The following is a 23,524-nucleotide window of genomic DNA, read 5'->3' as shown; positions in this document are numbered from 1 at the left end:
AATCTCAACCCTTCCTGAGAAATGTTTAAACAGATGCCCTGCGTGAATTAGCAGCTAAAGGAAGACACACAAATATGGTCTTACTTTGATGTTTATCCTTTATCACATGAATGCTACACTACATTAACTTTAATGCTGTCTTCATTCCTTTTCAAATCATTTCAAGTTCATATACTGTACTTGTTTTTTTCAGCAAGCAGAGGCTATCAATGAGATTGCAACTAAAGTTCAGAAGGAGCTTCCAAATATGATCCTCATTTAATCACCGAGAAGCTTTCCCAGGAGGAGATTTAGACTCACCTTTATTGAAAAATGTGCTGACCATAAAGCTGAAGAGTATTGTGGAGATGGCAAAACACAGCAAAAAGACAAAAACAAGAGACGGGTCACTGTACTGGATGATCGGCACAGGTTCCATCTAGCAAAAGAACCAGGAAGCAAGATTAGTCACACCCTCAGTGGTCACAGCAAAACAAAAATGGAGATGGAACATCTGTAAGTATTTTAACAGTCCTGGTGAAACTGATGGCAGAGCTCAGGGAGATGGGGAATAAACAGTCACTGTCTACAGAAGCTCCACACATGTAGGTTTAAAGGCACTCTGTCCGGGATGAAGCAGGCACACACTCGTTCCCTGGCAACCCAAATGCGAGAGGCCCACACCAGGTCTCTGTTTCCCTCTTAAAGTTGAGCTGCAGACACTTGCCTTGACATAGAAAAGTAGGCATGTCAAAGAGATGATAACCATATACAAAGTGAGAAACGTGAAGAAATAGGCAGCCCAGAGCATCCAATTGCTGAGTCCTATCATGAGCTGGTACTCCTGTGGAAAAGTTAACACAAACCAATGTATAAAATTTGTACTTGTATAAAATGCATTCATAACATAATCTGATTTACTTTTCACTACAACCAAAATGGGTTATGTAACATCATACCCAGTTCATGGAGATAGAAATCAAAGCTCAGAATGTCAAGTGACTTGATTACAGAATGGCAATGCTATGATGCTTATAAGCTCTGACATGATTTATTCAGAATCAGATATTGTTAAGACATAAAAAACACTTAAATAAAACTATAAGCCACTTAGATTAATATTTCCTTCCTATTAATTACATCCTCTTCCAGGAGGCATTAAAGAAATATACACCACCACGAGTGAACGCTAATTTAAACTCAGACTATATATTATTTTGATGTGTTAATTCAGGTTCATCAGTTGTAACAAATAGACCACCCTGGTGGGGGATGAGGATAATATGCATGTGTTGGGGCAATATAGGGAATCTGTAAAACTCAATTTTGATGGACTTTGAAGACATTGTGCTAAGTGAAATAAGTCAGTCAAAGAAAGATAACTACATATGGAATCTAAAAAAAAGAGTGAGAGAGAAACAACAAAAACAAGCTCATAGATAGAAAACATACTGGTGGCTGCCAAAAGTGGGAGAAGAAGGGTGGGCAAAATGAGAGAAGAGGATCAAAAGGCACAATTTCCAATTATAAGATAAGTAAGTCATGGGAATGTAATGTACAGCATAGTGCTATGATTAATACTGTACTATATGTATTTGTTTTTGTATATGTATTTGTTATTTTTTTAATATGTCTTTATTGATATTTTAAAGAGAGGAAGGGAGAGGAATAGAGATAGAAACTTGGATAAGAAACTTCATGGATCAACTGCCTCCTACACGCCCCCTACTGGGGATTAAGTCCACAACTATGGTATGTACCCTGACCAGGAATCCAACCAGTGACCTTTTGGTTCATGGGCTGATGCTCAACTACTGAGCCACACTGATCAGGCTGTATTATATATTTAAAAGCTGCTAGAGAGTAGATCCTAAATATCCTCATGACATGACAAAAAAATTTTGTAACCATGTCTGGTGATGAATGTTAATTAGACTTACGGTGGTGATCATTTCACAATGTATACAATACGGAATCATTTTTCTACTCCTAAAACTAATATAATATTATATGTCAATTATACCTCAATAAAACCAAACTTTATTCCTTTTTCTCTCCCTTCTTTCCTTCCTTCCTCCTTTCCTTCTTTCCTTCCTTCCTTCCTTCCTTCCTTCCTTCCTTCCTTCCTTCCTTCCTTCCTTCCTTTCCTCTTCTTTTAAAAGGCTTTCTATAGGTTCTTAAACAAGATGCTTAGATGATTGATTACCTGTCTTCATTTTTAATAATAGTCATTGAAAGCTATAAATTTCCCTTACAGCTCAGATTTAGCTGCATATTAGCAATTTTGAGTTGTATTTTCACTATTATTCAGTTTGAAATATTTTCTAATTCTTTGTAACATAGTCTTTGAGCTATTGATTAATTATAAGTTTGTTGTTTAATTACACAAATACTGGAGTTTTGCTAGATAACATAGTTACTGAGTCTTAATTTTCCATCTATTATTATTTTTAAAATGTACTTGTATTATTTCATTGCTTTTAAGTTTGAGACTTGTTTTTTGACAACATATGGTCCACTTTCAAATATTTGCTTTTTCCTAGATGTACTGCATTTATTGAATCTGTAATTCAATTCCACTTTGATAAGGGACTAATCTCTATAACTTTAAGTATCTAATTTATCAGTGCACTTTAAAACAATATGTATTGTGCCATTATCAAGTATAGTATTTTATAAACATTACTTAGGTTAAGGTAGCTGAGAGTATTGTTGAGTCTCATTTTAGATCCAAAAACACAAATGGGTCAAAGTGAAAAGATGGAAAAGGTATTCCATGCAAGTGGTAACCAAGAGAGCTAGGGTAGCTATACTAATAATAAATAAAATATACTTAAATCAAAACTGTTACAGGAGATAAAGAAAGGCATTGTATGTTGAAAAGAGTTTATCATGAAGGTATAATAATTATAACATGTGTGCATCAACAGCACAGCTCCAAAATACAAGAATTAAAAATTGCAGGATTAGGCCAAAACCGGTTTGGCTCAGTGGATAGAGCGTCGGCCTGCGGACTGAAAGGTCCCAGGTTCGATTCCGGTCAGGGCATGTACCTTGGTTGCGGGCACATCCCCAGTAGGGGGTGTGCAAGAGGCAGCTGATTGATGATTCTCTCTCATCGATGTTTCTAACTCTCTATCCCTCTCTCTTCCTCTCTGTAAAAAATCAATAAAATACATTTTTAAAAAAATTACAGGATTAGCCTTCAGTGGTTGAATGTTGATCAATGAACCAAGTGGTTCTATTCCTGGTCAGAGTATATGCCTGGGTTGCAGGCTCAATCTCCAATAGGGGGCATGCGGTTTCTCTCATCAATGTTTCTGTCGCTCTATCCCTCTCCCTTCCCCTCTCTCTAATAATCAATAAAACACATTTTTAAAAAAATTATAGAATTAAGGGAGAAATAGGTCTACAATAATAGCTGGACACTTCACTATATCACTTTCAATAATGGAGAGAACAACTGGACAGAAGATTAATTTAAAAATAGAGGACTTCGCCCAGCTGGCATGGCTCAATGGTTGAGCGTCAATCTATGAATCAGGAGGTCTCGGTTCAATTCCTGGTCAGGGCACATGCCCGATTGAGGGCTCGACTTCAGTGGGGGGCATGCAGAAGGTAGTCAGTCAATGATTCTCTCTCATCATTGATGTTTCTATCTCTTCCTTCCTCTCTGAAATCAATAAAAATATATATTTTTTAAATATAGGACTTGAACAACACTATAAATCAATTGAACCTACTGACAGATACAGAACACACTACCCAATTACAGCAGACTACAGATTTTTCTCAAGTGTGCACAGAATTTTTCCTACATGCCCCCAGGATAGACAATATGCTAGGCCACAAAATAAGTTTTACTACATTTAAGAAGATAAATCATAAACAGTATCTTTTCTAAAGACAATGTATTAAAACTAGAAACTAATAACAAAAAGAAAACTAAAACATTCAAATATTTGGAAGCAATACAATCTTAAATAACCAATGAGTCAAAAAAATCAGAATGGAAAGTAGAAAATACCTTGAAACAAATCAAAACAAAAACACAACACAACAAACTTACAGGAGGCAGTTAAAGTAGGGCTCAGAGGGAAATTTGCAGACATAAATGCTTACACTAACAAAGGAAGGTCTCAAATCAGTTACCTCAGTTTACACCTTAGAGAAATAAAAAAGAAAACTAAAGCCAAAGCTAGAAGAAGGAAGAAAATAATAAAGCTCAAAGTAGATAAGTAAAATAGATAATAAAAAATAGAGAAAATCAGTAAACACAAATACCAACAGAATTGACAAGATTTTAGCCAAATAACTAAAATGAAGAAAAAAACTCAAATTATTAAAATAAAAAAATGAAATTGGAGATGTTACTTCTAATATTGCAAAAATAAAAAGGATCTTAGAGCACACTATAAATGGCTGTATGCCAAGTAATTGGGTAACTTAGATGAAATGGATAAATTCCCAGAGACACACAACCTGCCAGACTAAATTATGAAGAAACAGAAAATCTGAACAGATTAATAATTAGTAAGGAGATCAAATCACTAATCAAAACCTTCCAACAACGAACATCCCTGGACCAGAAGGCTTACCTGGTGAATGCTACCCGATATTTCAAGAATAATAAACAAGAGTTCTTCTCAAACTCTTCCAAAAATCTGAGGAAGAGGGAACACATTCTAATTCATTCCAAGAGACCAGTATTACTGTGATACCCAAGTCAGACAGATACACAGGCAAAGAAACTACAGAACAATATGTCTTATGAATATTGATGCAAAATCCCTCAACAAAATAATAGCAAACCAAATTTGGCCACATATTAAAAGGATTGTGCAGCATGACCAAGTAGAATTTATTCATGGAATGTAAGAGGGTTCAACATACAAAATTAATTAACATAATGCACCACATTCAGTAAATTAGGGAAAAACACATTGTCATCTCAATTGATGCAGAAATTGAAAAACTGATAAAACACTCAAAAAACTGGGAATAGATGGAATCCTCCTCAACATAACAAAGGTCATATGTAAAAAACTATAGCTAACATACTCTTTCACCTAAGATTGGGAAAAAGGCAAGGATGCCAGATTTCAATGCTTCTATTCAACCTAGTTTTATAAGTTGTAGTCAGAGCAATTAGGAAAGAAGAGGTATCCAAATTGTAAAAGAATTAGTAAAAGTATTGGTAGATGGTATGATCTTGTGTGGAGCAAACCATAAAGAGTCCACACACAAAAAAGTTAGAATTAATAAATGATTCATCAAAGTAAAAGGATACAAAGTCAATAAGCAAAAATCAGATGAACACTGTGCAGTACCAGTGAGCAATCTGAAATGGAAATTAGGGAAATGATTTCATCTACAATAGCATAAAAAATAATAAAATACTTAGAAATTAACCATTGAGTGAAACACAAATGAAAAGTGAAAACTCGGTCAAGTTTTCAGGCCAACACATTCACCATACTTTTGAAAATTAGAAAACACTGACAATGCCAAATGTTGGTAAAGATACAGAAAAATCTAAACTTTCAAATATTGCTAATGGAAGTGCAAATTGGTAGAGCTTTATTGGTAAACTTTGATGTTATCTACTAAAGCTAAATATGCATAACCTAACATTTCGCAAAAAATAAAGAACTACATATGTAAAATGTTCATAGATGCATTACTAATAATACCCAAACTCCACACAATAAAGGAAAATAGTGATAATCATACTATGGAATGTTAAAACTTATAAAACTCAACAAATATAAATGAACTACAGCTACATATGTAGCAGAATGAATCACAGACACAAAATAGTGCACGATTACATTTATATCAAGTTCAAACACAGATAAAATTAACCAATAATAAATGTTTTGAGGATACACAAGCAGCCTTCTATTGTTGGCAGTATTTTATTTCTTAGCAGGGTCGTGATAAAGTGGGCATAGTTTCTTTATGATAAATCCATTCAACTACTCTACTATAGCTTGAATGTTTGTGTTCCCTCAACATCCTATGTTGAAAATGAAATCTCCAATGTGATGGCACTCTAATGGGGCCTCTGAGAGGTAATGAGATGATGTTGGTTTTACAAAGGAAGCCTGGGAGTTGTTCTTGCTTCTTCCACTTTGTGGGTACACAATGAGAAGGTGCTACTTATGAAACATGAAGTAGGTTCTCACCAGACACCAATATGTTGGCACCTTGACCTTGGACTTTTTAGCCTCCAGAACTGTAAGAAATAAATTTCTGTTATTCATAAGCTACCTAGTTTTTGATATTTTTGTTACAGCAGCCTGAATAGATTGACATGTACATGTAGTACATGTAGTTTAGACACTCTTTCTGGGTGTATGCATGTTATAGTTCAATGAGAAATTTTAAAATAAAAGAGAATCAGTATTTTAAGCCATATGGTTGATGTTTGTATATCATGTTCTGGGGACCCAAAAGAAAAAGTGTTAATTTAACATTGATAATTTCACAGACTTATCAAAAAATGCAAAAGTCAGAAATTAGTAAACAGTTATTGAAGTTGAATTTTATCTAAATTCACCTAGACACAATTTCACAAACCAAATTATTTATTTGTATTTTACCTTATTCCAGGTATATTTTAAAACATTTGGCATTTAAATTCTATCTGCAATATTCTTGTGAAATTGTCTTCTAGAAATAAAACTAAACACCAAACCAAGAATTCAAATAAAGACAAAGTTTTAAGAAATTGCCTGAAGATGTAAGTGCTCACTTCTTGTCTGCTACTGAATCATAACCACCCACCAATGCTAAGTGGGTAGAAATATTCCAACCTTCCAGAAAAGTTTTCCTAAAAGTTTATTTTCTTCATTAGATTCCACATATAGTACTTGTCTTTCTCTGACTGGTTTATTTCACTTAGCATAACAAACAAAATAGAAACTGACTCAGATACTGAGAACAGACTGACAGCTGTTGCGGGGGAGGGGTACTAGGTGAAAAAGGTGAAGGGATTAGGAAAAAAAATACCTCATAGACACAGACAACAGTGTGGTGATTATCAAAGGGAAAGGGGGTGGGACAGGTAAAAGAGGGAAATGGGGGGATAAATGATGAAGGGAGGAGACTTGACTTGGGGTGATGAGCACATAATACAACATAAAGATGATGTATTATAGAACTGTACACCCCAAACCTGTATAATTTTATTAACCAATGTCACCCCAATAAATTCAATAAAAATTTTTTTAAACATTTGCCTGAAAGATCCAACACTTTCCACAGAGCTCTATGTCACAAGAAAGTGGAGTTACCTTTAATCGGTTTTCCTTTTCCCACACAACAGACTGAATGATGGTAAGATAATTCACAATGAAGATAAATAAGATTACTAAAGGGGCGAAAACAGTAAATAGGCTATAGAAGAAATCATAATAATATGCTGGGTATGGAAATCTCTGAACAAATACATGAACATTTTTGAACAACTGTTGTGCGGCCTTGCGGTTATGATATTTCATGATGGCCTTATCCAAGGCATGCTGCATAAGCAGGAACCCTTCAGAGATGTACCCTAAATAAGAAAACAAGGGTTACTAAGTACAAGAGAACAATAAATAGTTAAGCTGAACAAAGAAAAAGGCAATAAAAGTATGTCAAAGATAAACAACAAAGTTAATGATGTGATGAGGCCCTTGCCAGTCTAAATTTACAAAGCCCTATTTAGTACACACTAAATTTCAGTTTGGAAAGATGAAAAAAGTTCTGGAGATGTATGGAGGTGATGGCTGCACAATGTACTTAATGCCACAGATCTAAATACTTAAAGGTGGTTTAAATGGTAAATTTTATTATGTACACTTTACCACAATAAAAAAGAGTTTTAAAAAAATTTACACACAGCTATCATGGTTCCCCCATACATAACACTTTTTTTTTTTTAAAGATCCTAATTCGCCCTAACCTGTTTGGCTCAGTGGATAGAGCGTTGGCCTGCAGACTCAAGGGTCCCAGGTTCGATTTCCGTCAAGGGCATGTACCTTGGTTGCGGGCACATCCCCAGTAGGGGGTGCGCAGGAGGCAGCTGATTAATGTTTCTCTCTCATCGATGTTTCTAACTCTCTCTCCCTCTCTCTTCCTCTCTGTAAAAAAAAAAAGTCAATAAAATATATTTTTTAAAAAGATCCTAATTTCCAGCTTCCCAGAAGTTAAATATTGCGAATAATTATAGAGCTGCTTTCTGCAATTTCAATCAACTGAAGAGCACTGTATTAATTACTGGACAGGGTAAGACTTTGATTCTGTACATTGACATTTGAAAAAGTAAATGAAACTCAAGCTGAGTGAGTTATATGAACTGATGTCCACTAAGGCAATGCTATTCAGTGAGCCTTAGATCTGTCACAGTATGCAAATACTCTCTAACTGGTAGACAAATTTACTATAGAAATTAAAAGCAAACACTTAAAAACTTTTATAGAAATTTGGCTTTGCCATGACATCTAAAAACTGGTCTTTCTATTAATCTATATAAATCATTTATAGGCTTTAAATATAAATCATGTGTCATATTTTCTCCACTGTGAATGATGCCTTTTAATTTTTTAATAGTCTTTCACATGATCATAAGTACTTAATTTTAATAAAGTTCAACTTATCATTTTTTCTTCTATAGTAAACTAGAGGCCCAGTGCACCAATTCAAGCATGGGTGGGGGTCCCTTGGCCTGACCAGTGATCAGGGCCGATCAGGGCCATCTTGCCCAGTCTCTATTGGGGCCCATTGGGGCCGGCCAGCTAGGAGAAGGGACCACAGGAGGTTGTCTGGCCATGGGAGGTTGGCTGTGGGAGCACACCGGCCACCAGGGGGCAGCTCCTGTGTTGAGTGTCTGCCCCTTGGTGGTCAGTGCACATCATAGCAAATGGTTGACCAGTCGTTTGGTTGCTGAGGCTTTTATATCTATACTAGAGGCCCAGTGCACAAAATTCATGCACGGGGGGAAAGGGGGGTCCCCTCAGCCCAGTCTGCACCCTCTCCAATCCAGGACCCCTCGGAGGATGTCCGACTGCCAGTTTAGGCCTGCACCCTCTCCAATCCAGGACCCCTCGGAGGATGTCCGACTGCCAGTTTAGGCCTGATCCCGGACATCCCTCTCACAATCTGGACTGCTGGCTCCTAACTGCTCACCTACCTGCCTGCCTGATTGCCCCTAACGCCCCCCCGCCAGCCTAGTCGCCCCTTACTGACCACCCTGCCAGCCTGGTCGACCCCAACTGCCCCCCTCCTGGCTTGGTCACCTCCAACTGCCCCCCTGCTGGCCTGGTCGCCCCCAACTGCCCCCCTGCCAGCCTGGTCACCCCATGCAGCCTGTTGTTCAGTCATTTGTCCGTCCCTCACTAACCCCGCTGCGGCCTGGTCGCTCCATGCAGCCTGATGTTCAGTCATTTGGTTGTCCCTCACTAACCCCTCTGCCAGCCTAGTCACCCCACACAGCCTGCTGTTCGGTTGTTACTGTTACTGTGACGGCATCCCGGACAATTTGCATATTTCTCTATTATTAGTATCTTACCTAATAATAGACAAACATGTAAATTGACTGTACCTCCACTACACCCACAGCCAATCAGGAGTATGCAAATTAACCCAACAAAAATGGAGGGTTAATTTGCATATTCAGGTGTGGAGTGGCCAGGCAGGGTAGGACACCTCCTATGAGGGGGAATGAGGGGGTGGAGAGAGCTACAGGAGCGGTGCTCCAGCTGGGAGCAGGGACTTGGTGGCTCCCGTTTGCCTAGGAGGGAAGCCAGGGGAAGGGAGGCCTATTCTTGCATGAATATCGTGCAACGGGCCTCTAGTCTATATAGAAAGAGGTAATGTGCAAATTAGGCCGGGATGTCGTAACGGTCACAACCAGCTCAGGAGGAGGGGCCTGGCATGGGCCCAGAGCCTGAGAGAACAACAGACAGGGCAGCCATGCCTGGCCCCAGAATTAGAGAGAGCAACACGCATGGGGGGTGGCCCCCAGCCCCAGCACCGCAGCTGTGGTGCTGGGCTGCTGGGGCCAGAGCAGCAGACACACAAATCCACAGGTGATAAAAAAGAAAAAAAGAAAGAAATGTCATATCCTATTAAAGAGACATCTTGAAAATGCCTAAAGAAAGTTGTCACTTTTTTGTGGTGAAGGGACTGGAGTCCATGTTGTTGAAAACACCTTAGCAGCTGTGGTGGCCAGCAGTGGCAGCAACAGCAGGGTGATGGGGGTGGCGCTTTCCTCTGATTAGCCCGGTTGCCTCCCACAGAGGGAGGCCAGACTGCAACTTAGGACATCCTAAGCCATGAGAAGGACATCCCCTGAGGGCTCCCAGACTGTGAGAGGGGGAAGGCTGGGCTGAGGCGACTCCCCACCCAAGTGCACGAATTTCATGCACCAGGCCTCTAGTTCTATCTAATAAAAGAGTAACATTCAAATTAACCATCACTCCGCTACACCCACAAGCCATGCCCACCAGCCACGCCCACCAGCCAATCAGGAGCAAATATGCAAATAAACCCAACCAAGATGGCTACAGCCAAAGAGAGCAGGAGGGAGGCTTGGGTTTCCCTGGCAATGGAGGAAGCCAAGCTTTCCGCCTACCCTTGCCGGCCTAGGCCTCCACTCAAGGCTACAAAGTTTCAATGATAGAAGGTAAACAAATCCAAAAAGAAATGGCGGCAGCCACGGAGCTGGAAAGAGCAGGAGGCTAGGGTTGCCCCCGGCGATGGAGGAAGCCAAGCTTTCCACACACCCTGGCCGGCCCAGGCCTCCGCTTAAGGCTACAAAGTTTCAATTATAGAAGATACATAAATCCCAACAGAAATGGCTGCCGCCACGGAGCAAGCAGAAGGCTTGGCTCCACTCCAGGCTACATGGTTTCAATTGTAGACGATAAATAAACCCCAGATACCAGGAACTCTGCTTGGATCGCCGGGGGCATGGCCGGCCTTCAAACCACCACAGGCCCCTTGCCCAGGCCACCCCACGCCCCAAGGGAACCCCCACCCTGATCTGGGACATCCTTCAGGGCAAACCAGCTGGCCCCCACCCGTGCACCAGGCCTCTAGCCTATCTAATAAAAGTGTAATATGCAGATTGACCATCACTCCAAAACACAAGGTGGCTGCCCCCATGTGGTCAAAGGTGGCTGCCACAAGATGGCCAGCAGGGGAGGGCAGTTAGGGGTGACCAAGCTGACAGAGGAAGGAAGTTGGGGGCGACCAGGCCTGCATGGAAGGGCAGTTGGGAGGGACCCAGGCCTGCAGGGGAGAGCAGTTGGGGGGGACCAGGCCTGCAGGAGAGGGCAGTTAGGAGTGACCAGGTCTGCAGGGGAGGGCAGTTAGGGGCAAACAGGCTGGCAGGGAAGCAGTTAGGCATCAATCAGGCTGGCAGGGGAGTGGTTAGGGGGTGATCAGGCTGGCAGGCAGAAGCGGTTAGGGGCAATCAGGAAGGCAGGCAGGCGAGCAGTTGTGAGCTAGCAGTCCTGGATTGTAAGAGGGATTTCTGACTGCGGGATCAGGCCTAAATGGGCAGTCAGACATCCCTCAAGGGGTCCCAGATTGGAGAGGGTGCAGGCTGGGCTGAGGTACACCCCCCCTGTGCACGAATTTTGTGCCCCGGGCCTCTAGTAGATAATAAAAGCCTAAGTGACCTTTATGGCTGAACGACCAGAACGACTGGTTGGTATGATGTGCACTGACCACCAGGGGACAGATGCTCAACACGTCAGTGCACTCCCATAGGGGGAGCCCCACTCAGCCAGCAGCCAGACGCATGGCTAGCTAGTGCAGTGGCAGTGGTGGGAGCCTCTCCCGCCTCCACAGCAGCGCTAAGGAGCAGTGAGCCAAGCAGTAAGGAGCAACGAGCAGGCAGGTGGTAAGGAACAAGGGGTCCCAGACTGTGAGAGGGTGCAGGCCCAGCTGAGGGACCCACCCCCCAGTGCACGAATTTCATGTGTCAGGCCTCTAGTATATAGATAAATGACTGCCTACCTGCAAAATCAGACATTCTCATAAATTTTGTTGTAGAAGCTTTATGATTTTAGGTTTTACAGTTATGTTTATAATCATCTTGAATTTTATGTAGGTATGAGTTAGTAATCAAGATTCATTACTTCCACAGAGATATCAAGTTATTCCATCACAGGTTATTCATAAGATTTTCTTTTCTCAATGAGTTACATTGGCAACTTCATGGAAAATCAAATAATTGTGTATTAATCTATTTCCAAACACTTCATTCCTTCTATTGATCTGTTTGTTCATCCACATACCTATATGGCAATTTGTTGTTGTTAGAGTAAGGCTTGAATGTTCTCTAACATTGTTATTCCTTTTCAATATTATATGACTAATCCAGACCCCAGACCCTTTGCATTTCCATACAAATTTTAGAATAACCTTGCAAATTTCTTCAAAAAAGTCCTGCTGGGATTTTTGACTGTCAGTGTATTCAATTTAGGAAGAATTTTCATATCAACATTTTTGAATCACTGAATCAAAGGGGCTAAGATATCACATCTTTTGTTTAGGTGTTTTAAAATTTTCTCTTAGGAATGTTTTGTTACTTTGCGAGTAATTATAAAGCTGCTTTCTGCAATTTGATGTTGATTTATAATTTATTTTTGTATACTGGCTTTGTATCTTGAGATTTTACTAAATTATCCCATCAATTTTTTGTGGATTTCTTTAGAATTATCTACACATGTGATTCTATCAACTGCAAAGAAAAATAATTTCACTCTTGTTTCCCAAAATATACACTTTAATGCACTTTAATGTTCTTTTCCTGGTATAGGCTAGGACTTTAATGATATGCTGAATAGAATTGATGAGAGCAAACATCTGTGCTTCAATTCTGACATTAAGGGGAAATGTTGAGTATTTTACCATTACTAGTAAGCTACATAGGTCTCACATGTGCTTTTACCAGATTGAGAAAATTCACTTTTATTGTTACTTTGGTTTGCAGGAAACCAACTGCTCGCCTGCCTGCCTTCCTGATTGCCCCTAACCGCTTCCCCTGCCAGCCTGATTGATGCCTAACTGCTTCCCTGCCAGCCTGTTTGCCCCAGCCTGTTTACTTTTTACTTTGGGGGAAAAAAATAGTCTTACTAGTACAGCAAAGCTGCAAAGGTTGTAGGGAGAGTTATATGCACCATGAATTTTTGTTTGTTTGTTTGCTTGTTAATCCTCATGGAAGAATATTTTTTCCACTGATTTTTTTTTTTTTAGAGAAAGAGAGGGAGAGGGAGAGAGAGAGAGAGAGAGAGAGAGAAAAGTAATGTGAGAAACACCACCAGGCAACCATTGATTAGCTGGTCGGGTGGAACTTACAACCAAGTACGTGCACTTGATGGGAATCCAGCCAGTGACCCTTAGTTTGCAGACTGACACTCTAACCACTGAGTACACAGGCCAAGGCTGCACCATGCGTTCTTTCTAGGGGTTTATTATCACCTCGAGCAGGCCATAGTACATAAAGCAGATCTACCATATCAGTGGTATTAAAAATTTATAAGGGGAGTGGTTAGGTGAAAAAAATGTCTAAAAACTTTCCCTAGAGGAGCAACAATGAAAAAATGATTGAGGCCATAAAAAAGAAGGAATTCTCATCATTTGCAGCAACCTGGATGGAATTGGAGAACATTATGCTAAGTGAAATAAGCCAGTCAATGAAAGAAAAATACCACATGATCTCACTCATTTAGGGATAGTAAAGAACATTATAAAGTGGTGAACAAAAAGATAGCTACAGAGACAGTAAAGCATCAAACAGACTTTCAAAGTACAGGGGGAAAGTTTGGGAAAGGTGGGGGAGTTATGAAATCAAACGAAGGACTTGTATGCATGCATATAAGCATAAACAATGGACGCAAAACTCTGGGGGGGGAGGGCATGTGTGGGTGTGGGGTGGGGGGGGGTAATAGTAAGATATGTACACATATAATACCTCAATAAAAATATTAAAAAAAAAAAGAGTAAAAAAAAAAAAAAAGAAAAAAGAAAAAATGATTGAGGAATATTGCTATATACCCTGCACTGAGCTTTCCTAATATTACATCTGACATTACCATGGTACATTGTCAAAACTAAGAAATTAACATGGGCACAATACAATTTCTAACTTATACAAATTTATTAGGATTTCACCATTTTTTCCCTGTGATTTTTTTCTGTTCCAAACACCATCCAGGATACCATATTGATTTCAGTTATGACCCCATAGTCTCTTCTGAGCAGGGACAGTTTATCATTCCTTCTGTGATTTCATGGCCTTGATGGTTTTAAAGAATACTTGTCAGGTACTTTGGAGAATGCTCCACAAATTGGGTTTGTCTGATGTTTTTTCATTAATAGAGTAGAGTTATAAGCTTCAGGGTAAAATACCATGGAAGTGAAGTGCCTTCTTCATCAAATTATATCAGGAAATATTTGATATCAAGATGACATCACTAGTGATATTAAACTTCATTTGGTTAAAGCGGTGTTTGCTATTTTTCTCTATTACTAAGTTATGGTTTTCTAATTTCCACAATCTATTCTTTGGAAACAAGTCATTAAGTGTGGCCCACACTCAAAATAAGGGTGAATAAGGTACAACTCCTGAAGGGGGGAGTATCTACATATATTATTTGGAATTCTTCTGTAAGGAATATTTGTGCATTCCTACTTATTTATTTAATCATTCCATTATATAAATACTAGAGGCCTGGTGCATGAAATTTCATGCACAGGTAGGGTCCCTAGGCCTGGCCGGCAATCAGGGCCGATCTGTGAGGCAACTGGGGGGCGATCAGGGGCATCTGCTGGCACCCACCTTGGAGGCGACCAGCGGGGTGATCGGGGGCCCCTGTTGGCACCCGCCTTGGCTGGCATGGGGCCTAAGGGTTGGGGGCAGCTCCTGCACTGAGCATCTGCCCCCTGGTTGTCAGTGCATGTCATAGCAACCGGTCATTCTACCGGTTGTTTCGCCATTCGGTCAATTTGCATATTAGGCTTTTATTATATAGGATGGAATCATTGAGATTCATTTTGCTCTATGGGTTATAATCAGTTGGTTTTTTGAGATATAATAAACACAAAGTTTAAAGTTTTCATGTATTTTTTAAAAATATGTTTTTCTTGATTTGAGAGAGAGAGGAAGGGAGAGGGATAGAGAAATAGAAAAATCGATGAGAGAGAAACACCCATCAGCTGCCTCCTGCACACAGCGTAGTGGGGATTGTGCCTGCAACCTGGGCATGTATCTTGATCAGGAATCAAACTGGTGACCTCTTGATTCATGGGTCAACACTCAACCAGGGAGCCACACTGGCCAGGCAAGGTGCTCATGTATTGATTTGACACTTACATAATCCTACCTAATAAAGGGGGAATATGCAGACTGACCATAACTTCATTTTAAAGATGGTGGCCCACAGCCAATAAGGGGGAATGTGCAAATTGAGGGTCACTCTGCGACAAAGATGGCAGCGGCCAGGCCAGGACACTTGCATTATCGCCACGGCAACGATGCAGGCATTCCACCCCACCCTGCCCGTGGAGGGCCTGTGGGCAGCGTGCAGACACGGAGGGGCAGAGCGTCCGGAGCTGGTGGGCAGTGCGCGCAGGCGCAGAGCGGCGGGGGCAGTGGGCAGCATGCTCCGGGCAGCTGGGCAGCGTGTGCAGGCATTCCATCCCGCCCAAGCCACTCTGGGCCTGTGGGCAGCGTGCACAGAGAGCCTCTGGGCAGGGGTGGAGGGCTGGCAGAGGGCGGCCTGTACTCCCCACATGGCGGCAGTGGCAGCCATGAGCGTGCCAAGCGGAGCCTGCAGGCCGAGCTGAAGTAGTGCCTGCAGGCCATCAGTGCCGAGGAGTGGCTGCGAAAGGCCCGCCTCCTGGCCCAGAAGGTGCGTGATCGCAGGGACAGCCACCGTGGTGGGCCAGATTCACGTCCTCCTGGCTGCACCATGGGGGTTTGCGGATCTGCGCAGCCACAGACCTCCGGTGCGCACATCCTCTCCTCCCCCAGCGCGCTGTCACCCACGTGCGCCTGCAGCAGTCCCAGATCATGGTTGCACACAAGTTCCCCCCAGCCCCTCTGTTGCACTTCCATCAGCCCCCGCATGCCTACATCCCCCACAGGACGTGCGCACATCCCCTCCGGCACACCAATGTCCCTTGGAGAGTGCCGGGTGTTCTGGGTGCTGAGGGTGGTGCCTGTGAGATGACAGAGAGAGGGCGGAGTGGTGACGCCCTGTTCCCGCGGAGGCCAGTGCGGCGAGGAGATCGCCTCCGTGCGGCTAATGCAGGTGCTGAGGCGGGAGCAGGTGCGGACAGACACACCTGGTGGGCGCTGGCGGCCCTCGCTGAGATGCCTTTGGTCAGTGTTCGGGATCGGGAGCCCAGAGGAGGCGAGGAGCTCCGTGCTCTCAGTGAAATGTCGGGGTAACTGCAGAGGAGGAACGTGCACTTTGGGTGCCGGCGCCCACGAGCGAAGGCCGCCCTGACTGAGCCTCGCTCGCTAGGGGCCTAGCGCGCTCCTGCCGGGCAGCGGGTGACAGGACGTGCTTTTCCGAGTTAATGAGAGAAAACATTGACTCTCCCGCTGCCCTAGAAGGTGGAAAGCGGAGTGGGGAGACATGGGGAGTGAGCGAGGCTCCCTGTCTGGGGGTTCCAAATCTGCCGTTGGTTAATCTGATATTGAAAACTTGTACCCTTTGACCAATAGCTCCCGATTTTCTCCACAACTTGGTAACCACCATTTCACTTTGTTTCTGAGTTTGGCTTTTATAGATTCCACATATAAGTCATATCATGCAGTATCTGTCTTTCTCTGCCTCACTTAGTTTACCTAGCATAATGCCCTCAAGGTTCATCCTACTTGTTGTCTTAAACTCTGATGACACAAATGATAGATCCACAGGTCCCTGAGATTTGGTTCCATTTTTTTTCAGTGTACTTTAACTATGTGGTTCAGATTGCAATAAATCCTATTATTCTGTCTTCCAAGAAGTGCTTCTTTCATCTGTCACTCCATTCTGATTTTGAGCCCACACACTGACCTTTTTATGTCAGGTATCATATTTTATAATATTTATTTTTCATAAAATTTTTACTTTTTTAATTAAATTTATTGGGTGACTATGGTTAATAAGATTATATAGGTTTTAAGTATGCATTTCTATGATACATCATTTGTATATTGCATTGTGTGCCCACTTCCCAAAGTCAAATCTTATTCCATCACCATATACTGAACCCCCTTTATCCTTTACTACCCCTACCCTTTCCCACTGGTAGCCACCATACTGTGGTCTGTGTTTAACAGTTTTTGTGCATTTTTCTTATTTATTCATTTATTGGTTTCAGTTTTATATCCCACATATAAGTGAAATATGGTTCAGTCTGACTTATTTCACATAGCATGATTTCTCAACATCCATCCATGTTGTCGCAAATGTCAGTATTTCATCTTTCTTATGGCTGAGTGGTATTTCTGATATGAAGATATTGAGGCACTTCATTATAGCTTCACACAAGTAGAAGTCTAGACTCCTCACTTGCCTTTTGCTGCCCTGGCAGGGGACAAGTTCAGTGTTTCCTGCCTTGTTAGCTGAAGAAGAGTGGTTTTAAGTTTTGCCTTGCTGACTGCCCCTTTCCTGGCTCTATGCAGACTTTTATTGGGGTTTTTGTCTGAACCTGTTGAGACTTCTGGATTGCTAGATTCTTCAGCTTCAAATCTGGGATATACGAGGCAAAAAAAAAAAAAAAAAACCAGGGCATTTATCACCATCATGTCCCTTGGGTCTAGACATCACAGCTGGTTTGGCTGCTTCTCCTGTCTTTTAGAGTCTACTGTGAACGTTTTATATATAACGTACAAGGTTTATATTGTATTTAGTGACAGGAATAAGGACATGTAAGCCTATAGTATCTTCCCAGAAATGGAAGTCTGTAACTACTTGATGTTGCCTCAGAGCTCTTGAATATGCTCATTTTTTTAAATTATTATTTTTACTAGTGGCCTGGTGCATGAAATTCATGCATGGGGGGAGGTGTCCCTCAACTCAGCCCATACCCTCTCCAATCTGGGACATCCCTCTCACAATCTAGGACTGCTGGCTCCCAACCACTCGCTTGCCTGCCTGCCTGATTGCCCCTAACTTTTCTGCCTGCCAGCCTGATCACCCCCTAACCATTCCCCTGACAGCCTGACCAATGCCTAACTGCTCCCCTGCTGGCCCGATTGCCCCTAACTGCCCTCCCCTGCCAGCCTGACCAACACCTGCTGGCCCGATTGCCCCTAACTGCCCTCCTTTGCCAGCCTGGTCACCCCTAACTGCCCTCCCCTGCCAGCCTGACCAACACCTGCTGGCCCGATTGCCCCTAACTGCCCTCCTTTTCCAGCCTGGTCACCTCTAACTGCCCTCTCTGCAGGCCTGGTTCCCCCAACTGCCCTCCCCTGAAGGCCTGGTCACCCCCAACTGTCCTCCCCTTCTGGCTTGGTCCCCCCAACTGCCCTCCCATGCAGGCCTGGGTCCCCCCAACTGCCCTCCCATGCAGGCCTGGCCCCTACCAACTGCCCTCCCCTGCTGGCCTGATTGCCCACAACTGCCCTCCTCAGCCAGCCATCTTGTGGCGGCCGTCTTGTGTCCACATGGGGGCGGCCATCTTATGTGTTTTAATGACAGTCAATTTGCATATTACTCTTTCATTAGCTAGGATGTCAGATGCAAATATGTAACATTAAGTATTGTCTCACAGGACACTAATGCTTGTCCATTTTTTAAGCTTTTAAATTAATAAAGTGTATTAATTCTGTGGCATTTCACATATTCGCAAGGTCAAGTAACACCCACCTCTACCTTGACCTAAAACATTGAGACCACCTCAAAGAACCACCACACCCACTGAGCAGTTCACCACTCCTCCTCCTGTCAATCCTGGCAACCACCAATCAATCTGCTTTCTGTTTCTAGATTTATCTATTATGGGTATTTCATATATGGAATCATGACCTTTGTGCCTGGCTTCTTTCAGTTAGCATACTATTTTCAAGGTTCACCCATGCTGTGGCTTGTATCAGTACTACATTTCTTTATATGACTGGATAATGTCAATATTTTTCTTCCTCTGCTTTAGTCTGGATAATGCATATTGAGTGTAGTCACATTTTTTACTATTTGTTGTGTTCTATATGTTATTAATCTCATCTAATTAAGTGTATTTTTAAAAAATATATTTTTATTGATTTCAGAGAGGAAGTGAGAGGGAGAGAGAGATAAAAACAACAACGATGAGAGAGAATCATGGATTGGCTGCCTCCTGCACGTTCCCCACTGGGGACTGAGCCCACAACCCAATGACTGGGATCAAACTCAGGACTCTTCAGCCCGCAGGCCGACGCTCTGTCCACTGAGCCAAACCAGCTAGGGCTAATTAAGTGTATTTTTATATTACAACTACAACTTGTTTTAGTTTAAGCGTCTGCATTTCTGCCCTGAAATCCCTGATCTCTTCACCCACTGTGGCCATTCTTTCTTGTAAACAGCTCATCACACTCATAAAGTGTCTTAAAAGTCCTTGTCTGCTAATTCCAATATATGGTTTATCTATGCAGGGGATAGATATGCACCTATTTATGTTCACTTTTTCTTTTGATTTTGGGAACGTTTTCTTGCTTCTTTGCATAAATTGTAATTTTGGATTTTATGCCAGACATGATTAAAGGAACAATGGACAAGAAAGTATAATTTTTGTTTTGTTTTGTTGAAGATGCCAGCTCCTTTCTTTGTAATAGAATTAGAGAAAAAAGTTGAGCTTTTATTTAATATATTTTTTATTGATTTCAGAGAGGAAGGAAGAGGGAGAGAAAGATAGAGACACCAATGATGAGAGAGAATACTTGATCAGCTGCCTTCTGCACGCCCCCTACTGGGAATCAAAGCCCAAACCCAGGCATGTGCCCTTGACTAGAATAGAACCAGGGACCTTTCAGTCAGCAGTCTGATGCTCTATCTACTGAGCCAAACCAGCTAGGGCGAGCTGAGCTTTTAAATTCCATGAGTTTAGTTGAGCCAAACCTGGGCCTCAGCTTATATTAAATCCAGTTCACCTGTGACTCCAAATGGCATCCTTTATCCCTTTGCCCAACTTCCCATCTACTGTGCCATTGATAATGGTCATCTATCTATTACTTTGTTAGGCTCACAAGTAGGACAGGGTTGAGTACAGCTGCAGAGAGCTTTGACTTGGCTTGGGATAAAATTCAGCAGGTTCCCACAATATAAACATTATAAAACTCACAAACCTCTGCTTTCTGGTCCATCTACATTGTTAGTAACTGAACAAAAAGATGCTCAACTTCAATAGCTATTAGAGAAATGAAAATCAAAACCACCTTACACCTGTTAGAATAGCTGTTATCAACAAGACAGGTAAGTGCTGGAGAGGATGTGAAGAAAGGCAATCCTCATTCACTGCTGGTTCAGCCACTGTGGAAAGCAGTCTGGCAGTTCCTCGAAACATTAAGAATAGACTGACCATATGATATAGCAGCCCCTCCTCTGGGTATCTACCTGAAAATTTTGAAAACATTTACCTGCAAAGATATATGCACCTCTATGTTCATTGCAGCAGTATGCAAGGTGGCCAAGACATGGAAACAACCGAAGTATGCTTCATTAGATGACTGGATAAAGATGTGATATATGTATGTGGAATACTACTCAGGCGAAATAAAAGATGAAGTACTGCCATTTGTGACAACAAGGATGAACCTTGAGAATATCATGCTAAGCAAAGTAAGTCAGAAAAAGTTAAGAACCATATGATTTCACTCATATGTGGAATATAAAACTAACAGCAACAAATGAATAAATAAGAAAAACAAACAGAAAGTCATAGACTCAGGGAACAGTATGGTAGTTATCAGAGGGAAGGGGGATGGAAGTAAAGGGTAAAAGGGGTCACGTAAATAGTGAGAAAAAGATCTGACTTTGGGTGGTGGATACACAATGCAATATACAAATGATGTAACAGAATCGTACACTTGAAACCTATGTAATCTTATTAACCAATGTCACCTAACAAATGTAATCAAAAAGAAAAAGAAAAAAAACAAATAAATGTCTTTATTAATTCATTCTCAGTGTAGTTTACAAAAGTGTTGCTCTACAAAGGTTTGAGTATTAAAAACCAAACCAAACCTTGACCTTCACCCCAAATATCCACAGCAACCCTGAGAAAGAAGAACAAAGTTGGAGGGATCATATTATCAGATATCAAACTATATTACAAAGCCACTGTTCTCAAAACAGCCTGGTACTGGCACAAGAACAGACATATAGACCAATGGAACAGAACAGAGAACCCAGAAATTGACCCAAGCCATTATGCTCAATTAATATTTGACAAAGGAGGCCAGAGCATACAATGGAGTCAAGACCATCTCTTCAATAAATGGTGAAGGGAAAATTAGTCAGATAAATGCAAAAAATAAAACTAGACCACAATTTACACCATACACAAAAATAAACTCAAAATGGACAAAATACTTAAATGTATGATGGAAAACCATAAAAATCTTAGAAGAATCCATAGGCAGCAAAATAGCATATATATATTACCATAATATGTTTACTGATACATCTCCTAGGGCAGCGGTGGGCAAACAGCGGCTTGCAAACCACATGCGGCTCTTTGGCCCCTTGAGTTTTTAGCAAAGGCCAGCTTCGGAGGACCCTAATTAAGTTAATAACAATGTACCTACCTATATAGTTTAAGTTTAAAAAATTTGGCTCTCAAAAGAAATTTCAATCGTTGTACTGTTGGTATTTGGCTCTGTTGACTAATGAGTTTGCCGACCACTGGTCTAAGGGAACTTTGGGACAACATTAAATGAAGTGGAGGGATCACAATACCCAATATTAAGCTATATCACAACGCCACTGTTCTCTAATGTGCCTGGAACTGGCATAAGAACAGACACATAGACCAATAGAACAGAACAGAGAACCCAGAAATAGACCAAGTGATTATGCTCAATTAATATTTGACAAAGGAGGCAAAAGTATACAATGGAGTCAAGGCAGTCTCCCTTCCTCTCTGAAATCAATAAAAATATATACATTTTTAAAGTTGAAAAAAATAGCCCTAGCCAGTTTGGCTCAGTGGACTGAGCATGAGCATGAGCCCGTGGACTGAAGGGTCCTGGGTTAGATTCAAATCAAGGGCACATACCCCGGTTGCAGACTTGATCCCTAGCCCCAGTCAGGGCATGTGCGGGAGGCAACCAGTCGATGTGTCTCTCACATGGATGTTTCTCTTTCTCTCTTTCTCCCACTTCTCCTTCCTTCCCTCCCTTTCTAAAAATCAATGGAAAAATATCCTAGAGTGAAGATTAACAACAAAAAACAAAGAAAAGAAAAAAAGTTAAGGAAATATATGTACAAATAGTGATTGTTCTTATTGTAAAACTAGGATTATTTAAGTAAGTGTGGTTGAAGATCTGCTCACCAGGACTCCCTCCAGTTGGGTCTCGTTCATTTCTGGGTCCTATGGAAGGAGACTTTGGAAAAAGAGTATCTGTTTCCCAGCTTTCAGGTCCGAAAATCTCCATATACATGTTCCTCTGAGAACTACTAAAACGCAAATAATATTTTACCTACAAGGAGCAAATGGAAACAAACAATATCCATGAACAAAAAGCATAATTAAGCAGGAATGAGAAACAAAAGAACGTTAAAGTGCAAATGGGAGCCTGTGGCCGAAAGGCAGGCTGAGGCTGCAGCAGTGGGTGTGAAGTCAGGACGTGAGCGCAATCTGGTTGCAAGGCTGTGGATGGACTTGCCCCAGACAGCTGCTTGCGAACTAAAAGGAAATATACCAAAAGGTTTTGTTAATTTCTCTTCCCATTATGCCCAATAAGTGTCCTATGAGGAAAACCTTCCCCTCCTAGAAGTGATTGTTAACATAAGAATCCTGCCTGAGCCCTGGCCAGTTTGGCTCAGTGGATAGAGCATTGGCCTGTGGACTGAAAGGTCCTAGGTTCGATTCTGGTCAAGGGCATGTACCTTGGTTGCGGGCACATCCCCAGTGGTGGGTGTGCAGGAGGCAGCTGATCAATGTTTCTCTCTCACCGATGTTTCCAACTCTCTATCCCTCTCCCTTCCTCTCTGTAAAAAATCAATAAAATATATTTTAAAAAAAAGAATCCTGCCTGAGGATAAAAGAGTATATTCAAATGTAAATGCAGAGTGCTGCATAGTTTAATTGTTGAATGAAAGATAGTACTAATTCTGGAGAACTGCATGAACTTCTATGTAGGACTCGATGCAATACTTGAGCAGCAGGGTCAAGACACAGAAATCAGTAGGATCAGGAGGGGCAAGCAGAAGACTTAAGTCAAGGTAAATATTCATATGTTCAGTTATCACAACAGAAGTTTTAGGCACTTATTACATACTAGAGGCCCAGTTCATGAAATTTGTGCGGAGGCGGGGAGGGTGTCCTCTCAGCCCAGCCTGCACCCTCTCCAATCCGT

The 23,524-nt window shown here is 41.7% G+C and overlaps 1 protein-coding gene across 1 annotated transcript in view; it reads right to left on the bottom strand.

Annotated features, from left to right (window-relative positions):
* Positions 1–23,524, bottom strand: part of LOC103302875 (phospholipid-transporting ATPase ABCA3-like) — a 289,346-nt gene that overhangs the window by 237,464 nt on the left and 28,358 nt on the right. The window contains exons 5-8 of the mRNA XM_054714402.1: positions 22,498–22,645; positions 7,278–7,537; positions 707–823; positions 301–418 (exon numbers count right to left, since the gene is read on the bottom strand). Of these exons, the coding sequence (XP_054570377.1) occupies positions 301–418; positions 707–823; positions 7,278–7,537; positions 22,498–22,645 (643 nt within the window). The remainder of the gene's footprint in view (positions 1–300; positions 419–706; positions 824–7,277; positions 7,538–22,497; positions 22,646–23,524) is intronic.

Source organism: Eptesicus fuscus, chromosome 4 (assembly GCF_027574615.1).
Source record: "Eptesicus fuscus isolate TK198812 chromosome 4, DD_ASM_mEF_20220401, whole genome shotgun sequence".
NCBI classification, from domain to species: Eukaryota; Metazoa; Chordata; class Mammalia; order Chiroptera; family Vespertilionidae; genus Eptesicus; species Eptesicus fuscus.
The sequence above is the reverse complement of the archived record's forward strand: the minus strand, read 5'-3'. Positions and strand labels throughout refer to the sequence as shown.